We start from the raw sequence: 18,928 nt of genomic DNA, 5'->3' as shown, positions 1-18,928 counted from the left end.
CAACTGCTTTAAAAGGAATAGGATGCAAAGCAGGGAAAAGGCAGAGGTCCTGGAGTAGAGAGTGGCTGGGAAGCCAAGGGAGGTGTGAGTCAGCCAAGAGGAATGCTTGCAGGCGGGTGAGGCTGCCTGGAAGCCCTCCCTGGGAAACTCGCTTCAGATCTAAGAGCTTTCTCCACATATCTCAGGAGGAAAGTCAAAGCTTCAAGTCTGTCAGTGAGGCAGAGGGCAAGGCTCTGTCCTACAGAGGAAATAGAAGAGCTTCAACATGCTTAAAACACGCACTGTAGCAAAAGTCATCCACTGAAGTACCTAGTAAAACACAGAACAGTACGTGCCTTGGCTAGGAAGAGGAAAGACCTACCCATTGAACAAGACTTGGGCCAGTTTGAAGAGCTCATGGCCAGTCTCAACGCTGGATGGCCCATGGCGAGCTTCAACCACACGGACACTCTTCTGGACATGGGCAGCAGACTTCCGCCAGTCTCCTGTGGGAACAGTCTCATTTCAGAAAAGAACCACCATCTGCCCAAGGCTCTCAGGGTGAGGAAAGCAGAATGGAGGGAGAGCCAAAGAGACTGAGCAGGGCCACAAGTGAACACGAGTCCGCGTACCTAAGGCAGCATAGGCCTGACCCAGGCCATCTTCAATTTCCCCCACAGTGGTGTGCTCTGCTGACAAGAAGCTCTCGGCAGCCTCCCGGCATCCCAACAACTGTTGAACGGCTTGCTCTATTGAGTCAAAGGAAAAACACCTCACAATAGACAGAGACCTGGACACGAGAGCCCAGATTACAGGTTCTCTATTGGCTGGGCCAATGTGGAAATACCCCCTTATTTCCCAGCATTCCAGGAAAGCTGTTGTCCCTTATGTTTTCTCTTTCAGTAGAAAAAGGTGCTAGATGGGGCCTCTCCACATCTACTCCAGGCTCCTCACATCCATTTTCCAGTATAACCAACTCCACAGCTCACCTGTAATCATTACTTCTCTTGACTCTAGGCTAAAGGTCAACTTCAGAATCTTGGCTAAAACAGGTGAAATAGAGTCCTACCATGTCAGCATCTAATAGCAAGTTTCACAAATCCCCTTCTGAAAAGAAGGGCTCCCTCTCTCCCTCTCTTCGTGCCGAGGCTAGCTATGAAAGCTCTGCCCCGAGCCACAGCACCAGCTCCGAGCAGGGTCCACCGCGGCGGCTGAGGGCAGAGCAAGCTTCCCTAGATGGTCAGTCATCAGGCTGAGAGGTAAGATAAATGACATGGGACTTCCGGGGCCACACAAAGCTCATGGAAGTCAGAAAGTCTTTCTGGTGCTCGAGGTACTGGAACTATCTGTAACAGCTTAAACCATCGGGCCCCCTTTCAAGGACACTGGACTACAGCTGGTTAGGGTTTGGTCTCCCTGGCCTATATGGCCATCTTGTGGCTGGTGCTGGGATAATGAAATCCAAGTCCTCGATCATTTACTGAGGACTAGTCTTGAGTGCAAGGTGACAGCAGACTGAACCTCAGGGAAGAGGCTGGAGAGCCGAAGCAGCAGTCAGCCTCACCTAGTTTACCATTCCGGAGGAGCTTCTGGGCCCCGCAAACCTGCTGCTGAAGGTCCTGGAGGCGGGAGACCAGGTGGTCCTTGCTGACGGATTCTGGGCAAGATTCGTTGCTGCAGCTCAGCACATCCTTTCCCTGTGGAGGCCGGTTCTATCTTTACTCCGAAGCCAGAGCAGTTATCAGCATTGCATGCTGCATGCACTTAGCTACAGGGTCACTGACCTGATGGGAAAGAGACTCCTGCACTAACACATTGCAAACAAGGCCTGAGTGAATTCGGTCTAATAGCAATTCTGCTGAGAGCAGTAGCTGATCCCACGCCGAGATTTCATTTTGGGACAGAAACGATATAGTCTGTAATCCTTTCCACCTCAGCAGCCCCCCTCATCTCTTTTGGGGAACAGGCCTTTCGATGATGAACATATGTATACTGGTTATTAAAAAAACCCATAAGAAACCCATTCAGAAGGCGGGATGTGGTGACACCCTGCTATACCAGTGGCACTTGGGAGCCCGAGGCAGAAGATGACGGGTTGAGGCCAGCTGGGGTTATGTAATGAGCTCTAGACCATCCTTGCAGGGAGAAGGGAAGAGGAAGAAGAACCCGAAGAGAAGAGAGATATGGCTCAAAGGATAGAATCACCTTATTAAGAATCTACTGGAGGGGCTGGAGAGATGGGTCAGCGGTTAAGAGCACTCACTGGCTGTTCTTTCAGAGGACCCGGGTTCAATTCCCAGCACCTACATGGCAGCTCACAATTGTCTGTAACTCTACTTCCAGGGGATCTGACACCTTCACACAGACATACATACAAGTAAAACACCAATGTACATAAAATAAAAATAAATAAATCATTAAAAAAAATCTAGGGGTTGGGAATTAAACTCAGTGGTAGAGTGCTTGCCTAGCAAGTGCAAGGCCCTGGGTTCGGTCCTCAGCTCTGAAAAAAATAAAAATTAAAAAAAAAATCTATTGGAGAAAGCCAGGTGTAGTTCTAAAGGCCTGTAAAGACCCCAGTACTTGGGAGGTTGAGACAGGGGAATCTCAAGTTTGAGGCCATTGTGGACTATGAAATGAATTCTAGGCTGGTTGGGTGTGGCGGTTTGAAAATGGCCCCCAAAGGGAGCAGCACTATTAGGAGGTGTGGCCTTGCTGGAGGCTTTGAGGTCTCTTTTTCTCAAGTTTCAATCAATGTGACAGTTGACTTCCTGTTGCCTCTGAGTCAAGATGTAGGGCGCTCAACTCCAGCACCATATCTGCCTGCACGCCACCATGCTCCCCGCCATGATGACCTCTGAAACTGTAAGCGAGTCATCCCAATTAAATGTTTTCTTTATAAAGTTGCCATGGTCATGGTGTCTCTTCACAGCAACAGTAAACCTTAACTAAGACACTGGGAATACACAATGAAACCCCGTCTCAAGAGAGCAAGAGTGAGGGGGAGCTAATATAAAAGGGTGCTAGGCCCCAGCAGGGCGGTGCACACCTTTAATCCCAGCACTTGGGAGGCAGAGGCAGGTGGATCTCTGTGAGTTCCAGGACAGCCTGGTCTATACAGTGAGACCCTGCTAAAACAACAAACAGAACAAAAAAGTGCTAGGTAAGACCTCATATTCGACCCCTGGGTTTACGAGTTTAGCTTCCAACATAACTAATTCCACTTACAATACTCCTAACAAGAATGCCATCCTCTGGTAGTGGAGAACATTTTCATCTGGGCAGGACTGTTGAAGACTCCAGTGTCTATGCCATTTTCTGGAAATAGCAGCTCAATTTCTCTAAGGATCTATGCTCCCTCTCCCAAGGTCAATGCCCTTAGCTGAGGGGCTCAGATGCGGTTCCTTCCTCTGGGTCAAATGGCTGAAGGAAAACTCTCTGGGTTGGATTTTCCCAGTTTCTGCATCAATGACACACAGTAAGACTTCTAGCCAGACTGGTTTGGACTGGCATACGCTTTCATCCTATGGGCTGGGTGGACAGGAGGCTGAGGTGGTGACAACCATCTTGTCACCATACGAGCGGAGTGTGTCTGGTGAGGCTAGCACAGAGAGCATGGGTTGAGAAGACAAAATCTGGGTGCTGGTGATGTTATCTGAGCCCCTAGATTAAGCTGTATCCGAAACTGTTCTCTGGAATGCTGTTTTATTAGATAGGGCCTCAGCCTTCTGGGTGCTGGGGTTACAGGTGTGAGCCAACTACCAGGTCTGATACAGAACTTTCCGTGATTTATCTGAGCAAGTATATTTCTAGTTTTTTTTCTTCCACTGGGTCAAAGTTAAGATTTTGTGTCATTTGTAAGGAAAACATTACTAAATCCAACCTGACTCTGTGGCTGTTCTCAGGGTCGGGTAACATGTTTAGGTGATTTACTAAGATGGAAGTAGTAACAGTGTTCTTGATAAACCCCCAGTGGTTTCTCTCAGTGGCTCCTTTGGGCTGGAGCACTGACCTCTGGGAACAGTAGAGAAGACTTACCTGCATGAGCGCTCTGCACGTGCTACAACAGAACGCTTCCCACCTGGGCTCTGCGGCTGCTCTGAGCGTCTCAGTGTGACAGGCTGGACAGCTGCAGTCAAAGAAGTACTGAGAACTCAGCTTCCGCCGCCTCTCAGCAACACCCATCCGGCTCTCATGAGGCCCTGGAGAGAGGTCACCCACAGTAACTCTCACATCAAGAGAGTCAAAGACTACTCAACAGAGGGGCGGGGGTATTCATCATGTGACTGAAATGGCAGAACTGGGCTGGGGTTCTGGCTCAGTGACAGACACTAGTGTATGTGAGGCTGGGTATTATCCTACCATCTCAAAAGAAACAACAACACACGGGTAGAAGTGGGTAAGCTTCCAAGCTGCTAGGGCAGGAAGAAAAAGAAGCCGAGAAGACGCTCCTAGCCTATTTTCAGGATATGCAGTCTACAGGAATTCAGCATTGAGAGACATGGCACACTGCCCTCAGCAGACCTTTGTGTTATTGCCAGAAGACCTTTTTCATTGGCCTAAGGATGCATTGCCTTTTCCAGGAAAACACGGCACCAGCTCAGGGCCGGCTCATTCCTGTCCACCTGTCCTTTACAGACGGGGCAGCGCAGGGCAGCAGAAGGAAAGGCTGGCTCACCATAGCAGTGCACAATCTCTTGTCCCCTTCTGATGTGCTGTGCTGCCCGGACGGTGGCGACAGTGCTAGCGAAGGACACACTAGTGTTGGGGCTGCAGGAGTGGTTCAGGAGGCTGACAACAGGAAAGACGCCTGTGGCAAGGCGTACCTGCCTGCTCTCGGTAATGATGCTCTCTTTAGACCCTGAAAGTGCAAGAACAGAAAGAAATATGCATCAGGACGTTTGTCCTGTCCTTACATCTATTCTCAGAAGATGAACTGAGCAGCTGGCCTGAAGCCCATCTGAGTCACGGCTCCGCAGCCGGATCCAATATAAATCGGATGGAACATGACTCATAGCCAACTCTGGTCCCCAGGAAGCAAAGTGAATGAGTCCATGAAAAGTCCGCTGGAGCCTAACCATTATGCCTGTGTGTCACTCAAAAATCCCAATATTAGAATTTATAAAAAATAATAAAAAAGGGATTATCAGTAGGGAACTTTCTAGAGTTTCATAATGTTCACAGGATGCAGAACCATAGTACCCCTGGGATTATCTCCCCAAGATTTTTAAAGTCTGGGTGCTTTTGTTTAACTGGTCTTTGGTTAGTTATTGGAATAAGTGTCCTAGTTAGTGTAGCATATTTTATATACTTACACAGACTTAAGTGTGTATAAAACCCTCAGCCTTCTTTATCCTGCCCTTTGTCTAATCTTTTTGGAAACTGCTCTGCAGTCTCATGTAAGCAAACCGTCTGTACTTGTTTTACTGAAGGCAGTCTTACGTCCCAGACAACCTCTCTGCAGTACACTCAGCCAATTCAGACAACTGCAAATATGGAAGGGAGAAAAAGGGCCTCTAGGCAGTGATGTGTCTGCATGAACATTCATGCATATGTGAGTTGTTCACACTCATGTGCACAGCTATGTTCGTGTTAGGTTTCTGTTGCTATGGCAAAATCAATTTTAAAGAAGCAAAGGAAAGGTAAGCTGACTGATGCATGCTTATAATCCTAGCATTTGAGAGGCTAGGACAAGAAGATCAGCCTGGGACCCAAAACTGATCCTGGCTCAGACAAAACAAAACAGAATCAAAACCAAACCCAAAACCCAACCAAAACAAGCGAGAGAAGGGACACTGGGGCGGTCTCCTTCCACTGTTCCCTGCTTCCCAAAAGTTAGCGGTGGTCAAGGCTCTATCTAGCAAGAGGATCTGTGGGTGACAGGTAAGATCCAAACTCTAACAGCCTACATGCTCTTCAAACAAAACGCTAATTGATTTGTTATGCAGTCTCTCAGGCCAAAGTTCAGAAGCAGATAACTACCATGTGGGAATATATGGCAGGGTTTTCTGCCAATGGGGAGACAGACAGCAATAGATTAGAGGGGGCAGAGAACTCCTAAGTGTGACACAACAGTCCAGGACAAAGAAAACCCCATTCCCACTCAAATTTCATCACACGGGGGACATTTCACTTAACCAGAGGCTCCTAGAAGGACTGCATACCTACAAGGGTTTTTCTAATAGCCAAACATAAGCCAGGAGTAGTATGAAATATGTCAAGTTGGCTACCTAGAAAGGCTTCAATTAAGATCACAGCTTCAGTTTAAGCAGGAGGAAAATCCTATTTCCAACAACCCAGTTGAGATGTGAAAACTGATACTTAAAGGGACACAGTTTTCTAAAAACCTGGGAAACTATCAGATCACTGTGCTGTCACTGTACATGTGCCAGGAATCTCAACTAGTTGTTTATCAGAGAAGTAACTGGTCTGGATACAAATGTAATGAACAAAGAAAACACTACGAACCATCATGTAAAAATGTTCTACAAAGGAAAAATTAAATATCAGAATTATGTTGTCTCTCTGCAGACAATTCTATTATCTGTTGCTATGGGGGACAAGCACAGAACATGTAAATACAATTCGCAGGGAATCCAAATGACTCAATTTTAGTCAATAGTTGTACAAACTGCATTAAAATCTTTCATCAGAGCTTCTCCTAAGTGCTCAACTGATTTGAGTCCCTCTCCTCGCTTCCAATGCCTACCTTCTGGAAGACGTGCTAATGAGCAGTGCAAATGCTAAAAGGTAGGCAGCGGGCAGGAGCAGTACAGGGCACGAACAGTTTGTCATCTGAATAATCAGCGTCTGCATAATTAAAAGTTGACTTGCATTCTCAACTACTGATAACTGGCAGTCTGTATTAGAACAGTTGCTAAAATTTTCTCAGGAAAAACTGATTGCACCACAGTGAGTAATGTGAGTTATTTATAGACCATCCTCGAGCAGAAGTAGGCTCAGGAACTGAGTGGGTGTTGGTGTCAGAGTTGAATGTCTCTCTAATTATTTCTAAAAAATTGAGTATTGATTTTTAAAAATTACTCAATATTTTGCATTAGTCATCTATTAGTGGAGATAATAGGAAGAGAGGGTATGTATGCACCTTATCAACCAAATTTAATGGGTGACATTTTGTATATAAAAATAAGTGTGAGTGATTCTCCAGCAGGAGTGTACCTCGGGTTTAAAAGTGTTCCCTGGTACATTTCAAATGGGACTCAAGTAGAAGGAGAACAGAAAGACTCATTTGCATGTCTAGGACACAGCTACCCTGATAAATAGTCTGTAATGAGAAGTGTGTGGAGGTGACCAGGACCAAACTGAAATAACCCAAAGGGCAGTTAGCCGATTCCAGACCACACAAAGCCTCATCAAGGCTTGTTAACACATGAATCCAGATGCAACACAGATGTGCCTTTCCTACGGGGACAGAACCACACACCCCTCTACCAAGAATATCATCAGTGGCCAGACCTATCCCTGGAGATGGGAACAGAGAGAGGTTTTTGAGGAACTTTGATTAAAAAGAATTTATGCAAAGATAATAACATACATTTTTATAGGTTTTTGTCAAAGTCTATCCTAGTTAACGCTTTAATCCTTCTTCTGTGCCACTAATGAAACAGCTGCTAATGAAATTCAATGAGAACACTAAACTGGGAGGTGTTGGAACCCCAAAGAAACAATAAAAAGGGATATAACGAGATTAGAACTATGAATAGACTAAAACAGAATTAGACAGTAAAAAAATGAAAGTGAACATTGCTGGTGGCATGTAACTGGTATGACTCACCTGGAGGGCAAATTTGCAGTATGTATCAAGAGCCTTAAACATGTTCCTATGGAAATACTCTTAGCACTTAGATTGTTTCTATTATTACAAAAACCAATTAAAATTACAAAAAGAATACATGGTAGTTATGCAAAAATCAGAAACTGAAAATGACAGAGACAAAGACCGTTATTAAAGTCTAATTAGCAGGTCCAGTGTTTGGATATGTTGTCTTTGCTGCGGCCCTTCTAGTACTAGGTATGGAATTATTACTATTATTATTTGGATAGGATCTTTCTGTGTAACCCAAGCTGGCCTTGAGTTCACCATTCTCCTGCCTCAGACTCCTGAGTGCTCAGATTGTAGGCATGGAACATCATACCTGGTGGACGGAACGTCTAACATAATTTGTGACAAGGACACATGGTGATTTTCAAGTTATTTCTTTCCACATGATATGCCATGGCCATTTAAAAAATTGATCTAAAATGCACTAAAAATGTAATTGAAAAGCAAACCAAGTATCTTAGTTGGGGCTTCTACTGTTGAGATAAAACACCATGACCAAAAAGGTACCTGGGGAGGAAAGGGTTTATTTCTTCTTACAACTCTCAGGTGACATGCCTTCACTAAGGGAAGTCAGGGCAGGAATTCAAGGCAGGAACCTGGAGACAGGAACTAAAATGGAAGCCATAGAGGAGTGCTGCTTCCTGGTTTGCTCAGCCTATTTTTATATACACCACAGACCACCTGCCCAGGGGTAGTACCACCCACAGTGATCTGTGCCCTTCCCCATCAACCATTAATCAGACTTGCTTACAGGCCAATCTTATGGAGGTATTTTCTCAATTAAGATTCCTGCTTCCAAGACATATCTAGGTGTGCACCAAGTTAACAAAAACTAATCAGGCCATCAACAAAACGACTGCCAGTCTCATAGGCAGAACGGCATCTCGATTTAACTTCTATAGAGTGGGTATAGACTGATCATTTTTTATCATGATAATGTGCTTGCTCATGTGCACTTACAAAAATTTCATCAAGAGGCTGTGGGTGTAGCTCAGTTGCTAGGAAGCACGAAGCCCTGTGTTTGATCTCTGACACACATACACCCAGAACAAAATAAATATATACAGACTGCATGATGTCACAAGTTAAATTCTGCTGGGCATGGTAGTGCATCCCAGCACATGGGACATGCAGGCAAGAGGGTCATGAACTCAAGGCCTTCCTCAGCTATGTAAATGAGTTGTAGGCCAGCCTGGGCTACCAGGGACTCTGCCTCAAAAAATTTATTTCCAGTTAAGTATTATTATTTTATGTCTATAGTATTTTGCTTGCATGTATGCAGTGCCCTCAAAGCCAGAAGGTGTCAGCTCCCCTGGAAAAGGAGTTACACACGGTAGTGACCTGCCATGTGGGTGCTGGGAACTGAATCCAGGTCCTCTGAACGAGTGGCCAGTGTTTCTAACCACTGAGCTATCGCTACAGCTCCTTTCAGTTAAATATTTTAAAAACCAGGAGCTTCTGGAGCTTGAGGAGATGGCTTAGTCAGTAAAATACTTGCTACATAAACATGAGGCCTGAGCACGCAAGTAAAAATTAGGCGTATATTTAATTTTTTTTCTTATACTTATTTGTGTGTGTACATGGCATGGGTGTGGAGGTCAAAGAACAACTCTGGGGAGTCGGTTCTCTCCTTCTACCATGGGGAACCCTGGAATCAAACTCAGGTCATCAGGCTTGGCAGGAGCAAGCTCCTTTACCAGGTGAGCCATCTCACTGGCCATTAACAGGTATATCAATCATACTCTGAATACTACACTTCTTTTCCACTTAGAAATAAATGTTGTACCTCTTTCCTTGTAGACTGCCTTTTGTTTTGCTGGTTTTGGCAGACATCATGCTCACGGTATTCCTCTTCCAGGGTTTGCATCCATCAATCACCCAGTAGCTAGCTTGGTTCCTGGGTGGTAAGCAGGGCTCTAGTGAGCCTATCTGCTGAATTCTGACTGTGGGGATGGCCCTCCAATGCCCTGTCAGGGAGAGAGCAAAACCTATTGCCTTTTCTTAGCAATTCATCATGGACTCTTCTAAATGTTTACTGGTGTCTGTCTCCATATAACAAAAGACAAGACATGAACGCAGGGGAGCTACAAATGGGAAAAGAGATCTATACTTCAGTCCTCTCTGGGTATACCACTTCCAGGAACCGCCACGTGTTCAGCTGTCCAGAAGCTCTTCATTTTTATTCTTTAAAATTATTTTTCTTTGAGATAGGGTCTTACTGTATAGCCTTGGACAGCCTGTAATTCACTACGGAGACCAGGCTGGCCCCAAACTCACGAAGATCTACTCGTCTCTGTCTCAAGAGCTGGGATTAAAGACATGCACTACCCTGCCTTGTTTATTTTTTGAGACAAGGTCTTGCTATATATCCTACACTGGCTTTCAGTTTGTAATCTTTCTGCTTCATTCTCCCAAATATTGAGATTACAAGTGTGCTGCCATCATGTCCATCATTGAAGATATAAATCTATATCTCTTGGTGTGTGGATTTATTTGTGTGGTATGGAGCACATGTATACATGTGGAGTCTGGAGGTTGATGTTGGATGCCTTCATCAAATGTTCTCAGATGTCTTATTTTTCATTACTAACATGTATGAGAGTATGTGTGCACATGTGCCATGGCACACACGTGGGAGTCGGTTCTATCCATCCGCTTTCACATAAGCTCCAGGGATGAGACTCAGTGTGCTGGGCAAGTACTTTTACCCCCAGGACCATCTTGCTAGTCCCAACTTACTGTTTTTGACAGACTTTTGTCTGAATCTAGGGTTCACTGACGAGGGGTAGGCTCACTAGGCAGTGAGCTCCAGATGTCTGTCTGCTTCTCCACACCCTGGGGGTACAGACACACATTGCCAACGCCTAGCTTTTTACATGGGTGCTAGGGATCTGAACTCAGGTCCTCATCTCTCCAGTCCCTTAGAGGCTCCTAATTTTTAAAATTTAATAAATTTTTTTTTGAGACAAGGTCTCATGTAGCCAAAGCTGACTTCAAACTCATTTATATCGGCAAGAAGACTGAACTTTCTCCTGTCTCTACCTCACAAGTACTGGTGTGCACCACCACGTCCAGCATGTTTAACTTTTGCCTCTCACAAGCTCCATATGCATTTGTTTGGTTTTGCTTGAGTGTCTCAGAGTGCAGTCCGGTACTTGCTGGCCTCTGTCTGTCCTTTGGACAGGTCCTGCCACACAGCCCTGACTGGCCTGGGATTTGCTGCAGATCAAGCTGGCCTCAAACCTGTGATTATTCTCCTTCTTTTGCCTCTTGAGTGCTGGATTAAAGGTGTGTGCCACCACACCCAAGCATCCTGACAGACTGGCGCTCTATCTCCAGTCTGTTTTGCCCCCTAGCTTTGAATTTGTGGTCCTCCTTCAGCCTTCCCAGAACTGACTATGGGTATGCACAACTGTTCCATATTGGCTTTATTTTTAAACATCCATTCCCTTTAAAACTTTATTATTATTATGTGCGTTGGTGCACATTTGGAGGTCAGAGGCACTTAGATGATGGCTCACAAACATATGTAACTCCAGTTTCAGGGGATCCAATGCCCTCTTCTGTTCTCCTTGGGTACTAGGCATGCAAGTGGCACAAAACCATATATATAGCAAAGTACCCAAACACATGAAATAATAAAATAAAATTTAAAAAATTAATAGAGGCTGGAGAGGTAGCTCAGAAGTTAGGAGTACTTGCTACTCTTTCAGGGGACCTGGGTTTGGTTCCCAGCACCCACTTGGTGGCTCCCTACCAACCGTCTGTTACTCCAGTTCCAGGAAATCTGATACCCTTTTCTGGCCTCTTTAAGCACTGCATGAAGGTAATGCACATACACACAGCAGGCAAAACACCCTTATATATAAAATAAATAATAAAAATATTAAAAATAGGGGCTGGAGAGATGGCTCAGAGGTTAAGGGCACTGGCTACTCTTCCAGAGGTCCTGAGTTCAATTCCCAGCAACCACATGGTAGCTCACAACCATCTGTAGTGAGATCTGATGCCTTCTTCTGGTGTGCAAGCATACATGCAGGTAGAGCACTTGTATATATAAAATAAATAAATAAATCTTAACAAATATTAAAATAAAATAAACAGGTAGTGCACACCTTTTTTTTTTTTTTTTGGTTTTTTTCGAGACAGGGTTTCTCTGTGTAGCTTTGTGCCTTTCCTGGAACTCACTCTGTAGCCCAGGTTGGCCTTGAACTCACAGTGATCTCTCTGGAGGCAGAGCCAGTCTGGTTTACATAGTGAGTTCCAGGTCAGCCAGGGTCTCAAAATTTAAAAAAGAATTTTTATTTTATATGTATGTCTTTATACTGTGTGTGTGTGTGTGAAACCCACGTTCTTTGTAAGAGTAGTCCATGCTTTTATCTGATGAGCCATCTCTCTAGCAGCTCCCCAGTCTGTGTGTGTGTGTGTGTGTGTGTGTGTGTGTGTCCCCGCCCTAGGAAATGACCTAGTTCGAGAGTCCCTTTCAACTGTATTTCTGGCAGGCTCTTGTGTATCCCAGGCTGGCCCTGAACTCTTCATACAGTATAGGGTCACCTTGACCCTTCTCCTGCCACCCCCAAGTGCTGGGATTCCAGCTGTGCTCTGCTCTGCTCCTTCTTCTTTCCTAAAGTTACGGTCAAATATGCTGAGTCAAAGTTTTGAAGAACTTATGAGGCCTGGTGGCAAATTTCAAAGTAAAAACAAATAGGGCCTGGGCTGTAACTCCGTGTTGAAGTGCTTGCCTGGCATGGGTAAGGCTGTAGGTTCAATCCGTAGCACTGAAAAATAATAACTAAAAAAAAGTTGTAAAGAACTCACATGACACATGTGCGTATGGCGGTCAGAGGACAACTTCATCTTCTCCTGAACCGGGTTCTCTTTGTCAGGGCATGTATGTGTGCGCACTGTGTGCATGCAGTGTCCACAGAGGCCAGAAGAGGGCATGGCACCACCTGGGACTGGAGTTACAGGGAGCTGTGAGCCACCATGTGGGTGGATGGGAATAGAATTTAGGACCACTGATCTATCTCGTCAGGGCCTAAGAGAACTATTTTGATAACTTGATTTTTTTTTACAAAGTGTTTTTCTACTTCTAGAACAATTAAGGCAATTTATATTTTCTAAAAGTTGTGTCTATGTAACATTCTTAAATTTAGTATCCTAAAATTATGTAATTTTAGAAGAGGAAGAGGAGTCTTGTTATGTTGCCCAGGCTGGCCTGGAGCTCCTGGGCTCAAATGATCCTGACTAAACCTCTCAAGTAGCTGGACTATGGGTGTAGACAAGTGTGCTGGTGTTACTTTGTTACAAGCCTGCCTCAGCTTCCTGAATGCCTAGATTACAGCTATGTGTCACTATGCCTGGCTGAAGATGCTAATCTTTCTGTGGAATTTTTCCTCCCCTACACAGATGATAGACAGATGTCCTCTTTCCCCAACCCCCCCACTAGAGACTGAGTTCAGGGCCTCACATGGCTGGGGTAGTGCTTTACCCACTTGACACATCCCTAGCCACTGACCCCTTCAGGCTGCCTTTGAATTCATTCTAGCTCAGGCAGGTCTTGGGCTCAGGATCCTCCTGACTCCACAGCAGCAAGTGCTGCTTCTTTTTCAATTTTCATGTATTTATTTTTGTCTGCATGGATGTTTCCCTTGGATTTATGTGCACTCCATGTATTCCTGGTGCTCACAGAGGCCAGAAAACAGTGTTAGATACCCTGAGAGAGTTACAGACAGTTGTGAGTCACCATGTGGGTGCTGGGAATCAAACTTGGATCCTCTGGAAGGGCAGCCAGTGCTCTGACCCACTGATTCACTTTTTTAGTAACTGGGAATACAGAGCCTGCACTACCAGGCCTGACTACAGAATTCTCTGACATGCACGAGTATGTGTACCCCTAAGTATGCTTGTTGGGCCCAGAGGCTGACACAGGGTGTCTTCCTAGAGCGCACTCCACCTTATTACCTTAGTTTTCGAGATTAGGGTTTTCATTGGTTCACCTATGGTCACTGATTGGCTAGACTGCCTGGGGAGGAAGTGCCTTGGATCCTCCCGCCTCTGCCTCCTACTGGTGGGATTACAAGAGCATGCAGCTTTTTCTGTGGGTGCTTCAGATCTGAATTCAGGTCCTCACACTTGCACAGCACACACTGATCACTGAGCCACTTTCCTGATATAATTCCCTAGCTAGAGAATGTTACTCACTGAGCCACGTCCCCAGCCCCTATCCAGAGACTGTTAGGTTTACCAGATCTCAGTCTGTGGTCTGTGGGCTAATTCCTACCTGTTGCCTATTTGTGTATAACCTGTGGCCTAATAATGGTTTTCATACTCTGTGTGTGTGTGTGTGTGTGTGTGTGTGTGCTTGCGCATTTGTGCCTGAGTGTGGGTGTGAGTGTACACATGTGTAGGGAGGTCAGAGGACAACCTCTGTGTCAGCCTTCATCTTCCTCCTTGTGGTAGTTCGAATGTAACTGGCCTCTCACAGGGAGTGGCACTATTAGGAGGTGTGGCTTTGTTAGAGTGGGTATGGCTTTGTGGAGGAAGTGTGTCACTGTGGGGACAGGCTTTGAGGTTTCCTATGCTCAGGATAGTGCCCAGTGAGTCAGCTGACTAACTGTTGCCTGCAAGATGTAGCACTCTCAGCTCCAGCACCATGTCTGCCTGCACACCACCATGCTTCCCATCATGACGACAATGGACTGAACCTCTGAAACTGTAAATGAGCCACCGCAATTGAATGTTTTCCTTTTTAAGAGTTGCCGTGGTTGGGCTGGAGAGATGGCTCAGAGGTTAAGAGCACTGGTTGTTCTTCCAGAGGTCCTGAGTTCAATTCCCAGCAACCACATGGCAGCTCACAACCATCTATAGTGGGATCTGTTGCCCTCTTTTGGTATAAAGGCTACATGCAGATAGAGTACTCATACACATAAAATAAATAAATCTTTAAAAAAAAAAAAAGGGAGCTGGAGAGATGGCTCAGAGGTTAAGAACACTGACTGTTCTTCCAGAGGTCCTGAGTTCAATTCCCAGCACCCATATGGCCAGCACCCATATGGTGGCTCACAACCATCTATAATGAGATCTGGTTCCCTCTTCTGGCCTGCAGGTATATATGCAGACAGAACACTGTATACATAATAAATAAATAAATAAAAATAAGGGTTGCCGTGGTCATGGTGTCTCTACACAGCAATAGAAAACCGTAAGACGCACCTGAAGCAGGTTCTCTTTGCTGTTCACTGCTGTGTATGCCAAACCAGCTGACCCAGGAGTTTTCAGGAATTGCTCTATTTCTGCCTCCTATCTAGTTATAGGAGCAGAGAAATTACAGAGGACCTTACTTCACCCAGCTTTAGGTGTTTCTGGGGATCCAAACTCAGGTTCTCAAACTTGTATGACAGCATTTTACTCACTGAACCATTTTCACAGCTGGGTTTTGTTGTTGTTTTTTTAATGTTTAAGTAGTTGAAAATAAACCTAGAATAACTCTGAATATGGAAAATTGCAAAACTCGAGACCTCAGTGTCTATAATGCACTTGGACAGAAATCAGGCAGGCTCACTTTTGTGACTGTGCATTACTCACAGCTGTTTTCGGGCTACACAGCAGAGGTGCACAGCTGTAACAAAGCATTCGGCCTGCAAATCCTGAAATGTTTATACCGTCTGGTGCTTCACGGAAAGTTTGTGACTTCTGATCTATGAGGTCCAAGTTTTGATAGATAGATAGAGCTACCAAATCCCTAGGTTATTATGTAATCTTGGTTTCGAGATCCTTAATATATTTGCCCAGTCAAAGTCAGAACGGCACACTAAATTTTCTTACAACAAAGGAGTTTTTGCCAAGCTCCTTCTTGTACACTTAACCATTTTTGTTTTATAGATACAATCTCTGTTTCTGAGAGCTAACACTGATAATATATTTCAGTATGGAAAGTCTCCTTCATAAAAATAAAATGTTTTGATTTATTATATATCTTACTTTGCATTCTGCTATTTCATATTAACACCAATACCCTGGTTTACTTGTGACTCTTGACATGCCCAAATATTGTTACAGCAGTCACTTTTGTGAATGGAATACAGAAGAATCTTAATTTTCTGTTTTCTGATTCACTTAAAAAGAGTGCTTAGCCGGAGAGTTTAGCCCATTTACTTCTCTCTCTCTCTCTCTCTCTCTCTCTCAACAGCATCTCACCATGTAGCCCTGGCTGGCCTCGAGTTCACAGAGATACACCCTGCCTCCTGAATGCTGAGATGAAAGGTGTGCACCCCCATGCCTGATTGTCCACTTACATTTTACATGATAGACTCATTTTCATTGATTATCTTTTGCTTTGTGAAAACACAAGATGGCTCAGTGGGTAAAGCACCTGCCATGTAAGCCAGATGCCAGGTGCCCTTAGCTTGATCCTGGTGCCCATGCTAAGTGGTGGCTGGCATCTGTAAGCTCAGCATGCTTAGGGTAAGATGAGAGGTAGAAATAGAAGTGGAATGTATGAAGTACAGGGGCAGAAACAAGAGTGATTCTGCCTCAAAAACAGATAGGAGAAATTCAGCTCCTAAGAGCTGTCCCCTAACCTTCACACAGCCTCTCTGTCTGTCCTTCTCACACTCAGAAGTAATGATGGTTTATACCATTTCAAAAGTTACTAGTACACTGTTCTACTATGTGAATAGTGGTTTGTTTTTTTTTTTTAGATTTATTTATTTATTATGTATACAGTGTTCTGTCTGCATGTATGTCTGCAGGCCAGAAGAGGGCACCAGATCTCATTACAGATGGTTGTGAGCCACCATGTGGTCGCTGGGAATTGAACTCAGGACCTCTGGAAGAACAGTCAGTGTTCTTAACCTCTGAGCCATCTCTCCAGCCCGTGAATAGTGTTCTTAATTTAAAAACACAGAGGACCTCAAAAATACGGGAGCAGCCACTAATATGCAGCGATTTTGGATATTCCAATATTCATTTATTCTGTGTGGGACGGGAGCACATGCCATGTGTGTATGAAGGGGAGAGGACAGCTTGTGTAGAAGCAGCTGGTTCTCTCCTCTACCATGTGGTCCTGAGGATATAACTCAGGACCTCATGCTCTCAGCACATATACTAAAAAATTAGAATGATATAGAGAAGATTAGCATGGCCCCTGGGCAAGGATGACATGCAAATTTGTGAAGTGTTCCATTTTTACTTCAGCCAGGCGGTGATGGTGCATGCCTTTAATCTCAGCACTTAGGAGGCAGAGGCAGGTGGATCTGAGTTCAAGGACAGCCTGGTCTACAGAGTGAGATCCAGAACAGCCAGGACTACACAGAGAAACCCTGTCTCGAAAAACCAAAAACCAAACCAAACCAAACCAAAGCAAAACAACTCAGGTCCACAGGCTTAGAGACAAGCACTGTTCTAGCAGAGCCATCTTTCTAGCATAGATTTGGATGTTTTTGTAGCAGTGGTTCAAAGAGGGAAAGAAGGCAGAAAAGAAAACAGAGACTAACTTGAGATGTGGTTTGATAGGACCATGGGCCACATAAACGCTAGTTTTCAAATTTCATTACTTTAAAATGGGCAAAAGATCCATGTTCCAAAGAATGCCTACATACTGTATAATTTGGCAGCTGAATTAAGATCTGTAGAAATATACACAAAAAAAAGGATAGCAAAATCTGGACAATATCACACGAGAAGTCTGAAGAGTAAGCTTCTACAGTTTAGTTAGGCTAACAGTGTTAATCTGTCAGTAAATCCTAGGTTTTATCTCCTTTCCTCCCATTTAGCAGAGAAAAAAAGGTGAGGAGATGGCCCAGCAGTTAAGAGTACTTGCTGCTCTTTCAGAGGACCTGGGTTGGATTCCTAGCACCTACACAGTGCTTCCTAAGTGTCTGTAACTCCAGTTCCAGGGGATCTGATGCCCTCTCTGGTCTCTACAGACACCAGGCACACATGTGGTACGCATACATACACAAAACACTCATATATATAAAATAAACCTTTTTGTTTATTTGTTAGTTTGAGATAGGGTCTGTCTATATGTAGTCCTGGCTGTCCTGGAGCTTGCTATGTAGACCAGGCTGGCCGCCAATTCACAAAGAGCTTCCTGCCTCCCTCCCAAATGTTGGGATTAAAGGCCTGTGCCATCACACTAGGCAAAAAACGAAACAAAACAAACAAAAAACTTAAACAGCACTTTCTCCCCCACCCCCCTCATATATGTGTGTGATGTCTGTGCGTGTGTGCGTGTGTGTGTGTGTGTGTGTGTGTGTGCTTGCCAATGGAGGCCAGCAACTGATGTTAATTAAGGATTTTCCTCTATCACTCACTCTCCATCACACACACTGAGCTTGGGTCTCTCCCTTAAGTCCAGAACTCGCCAATCCGGCTAGTCTGGTCAGCTAGCTTACTCCAGGGACCCTGTTTCTCTCCACTGTGCTGGAATCACAGGCAGGCTGCCACACCTGCTCAGCGTCTGCCTGGGTGCCGGGGATCCGAACCCCAGCTCTCACGCTTGCAGAGCAAGTGCATCCCCCACGGAGCCATCTCCCCAGGCCTCAAAGGCATTTTCTGACAAAATGAAGATCACTCAATAAAAACACTGGGATGGCTGGGAGATGGCTGAGGAAGGAAAAGCACGGGGCCGCTGAGCCTGACCACCTGAGTGTGATCCCCAGGACACACATGGTGGGAGAGAACTGACTCCTGTGATTGTACATGCATAGCACAGAGAAAATAAATAAAAGTTTAAAAATATTTCAGTCTTTAAATTTTAATTAATTAGTTAATTATTATTATTATTATTATTATTATTATTATTAACTTTTGGGACAGGCTCTCACTATGTATAGCCTTGGCTGATGGGGATCTTGCTATATAGACCAGGCTGGTTTGAACTGAGAGATCTACTTGCCTCGGTCTCTAAGTGCTGGGATTAAAGGCATGTGCCACCATGCCTGGCTCCATAAGGTTTTTTTTTGAGACAGCAGTTTCTCTGTGTAGCCCTGTTTGTCCTGGAACTCACTCTGTAGACCAGGCTGGCCTTGAACTCAGAGATTTGCTTGCCTGGCCCCTAACTGCTGGGATTAAAGGCGTGGGCCACCACCAGCTCTGGCT

The 18,928-nt window shown here is 44.9% G+C and overlaps 1 protein-coding gene and 1 non-coding gene across 3 annotated transcripts in view; one reads left to right on the top strand and one right to left on the bottom strand.

The window, feature by feature from the left end:
- The window catches only part of Smyd4 (SET and MYND domain containing 4), a 56,877-nt gene that overhangs the window by 1,451 nt on the left and 36,498 nt on the right, over positions 1–18,928 (bottom strand). For both annotated transcript variants that reach the window (XM_059271202.1, XM_059271203.1), the window contains 5 exons: positions 4,658–4,840; positions 4,018–4,181; positions 1,544–1,676; positions 612–728; positions 362–485 (listed from right to left, as the gene is read on the bottom strand). In XM_059271202.1, the coding sequence (XP_059127185.1) occupies positions 362–485; positions 612–728; positions 1,544–1,676; positions 4,018–4,181; positions 4,658–4,840 (721 nt within the window). The remainder of the gene's footprint in view (positions 1–361; positions 486–611; positions 729–1,543; positions 1,677–4,017; positions 4,182–4,657; positions 4,841–18,928) is intronic.
- On the top strand, positions 16,913–17,015 carry LOC131918083 (U6 spliceosomal RNA). The gene has a single exon (XR_009380832.1). It is a non-coding gene; the product is annotated as a U6 spliceosomal RNA (small nuclear RNA).

This window comes from Peromyscus eremicus, chromosome 8a, assembly GCF_949786415.1.
Source record: "Peromyscus eremicus chromosome 8a, PerEre_H2_v1, whole genome shotgun sequence".
Taxonomy (NCBI): domain Eukaryota; kingdom Metazoa; phylum Chordata; class Mammalia; order Rodentia; family Cricetidae; genus Peromyscus; species Peromyscus eremicus.
Note: the sequence above shows the minus strand (reverse complement) of the source record. Positions and strands in the feature narration are given on the sequence as shown.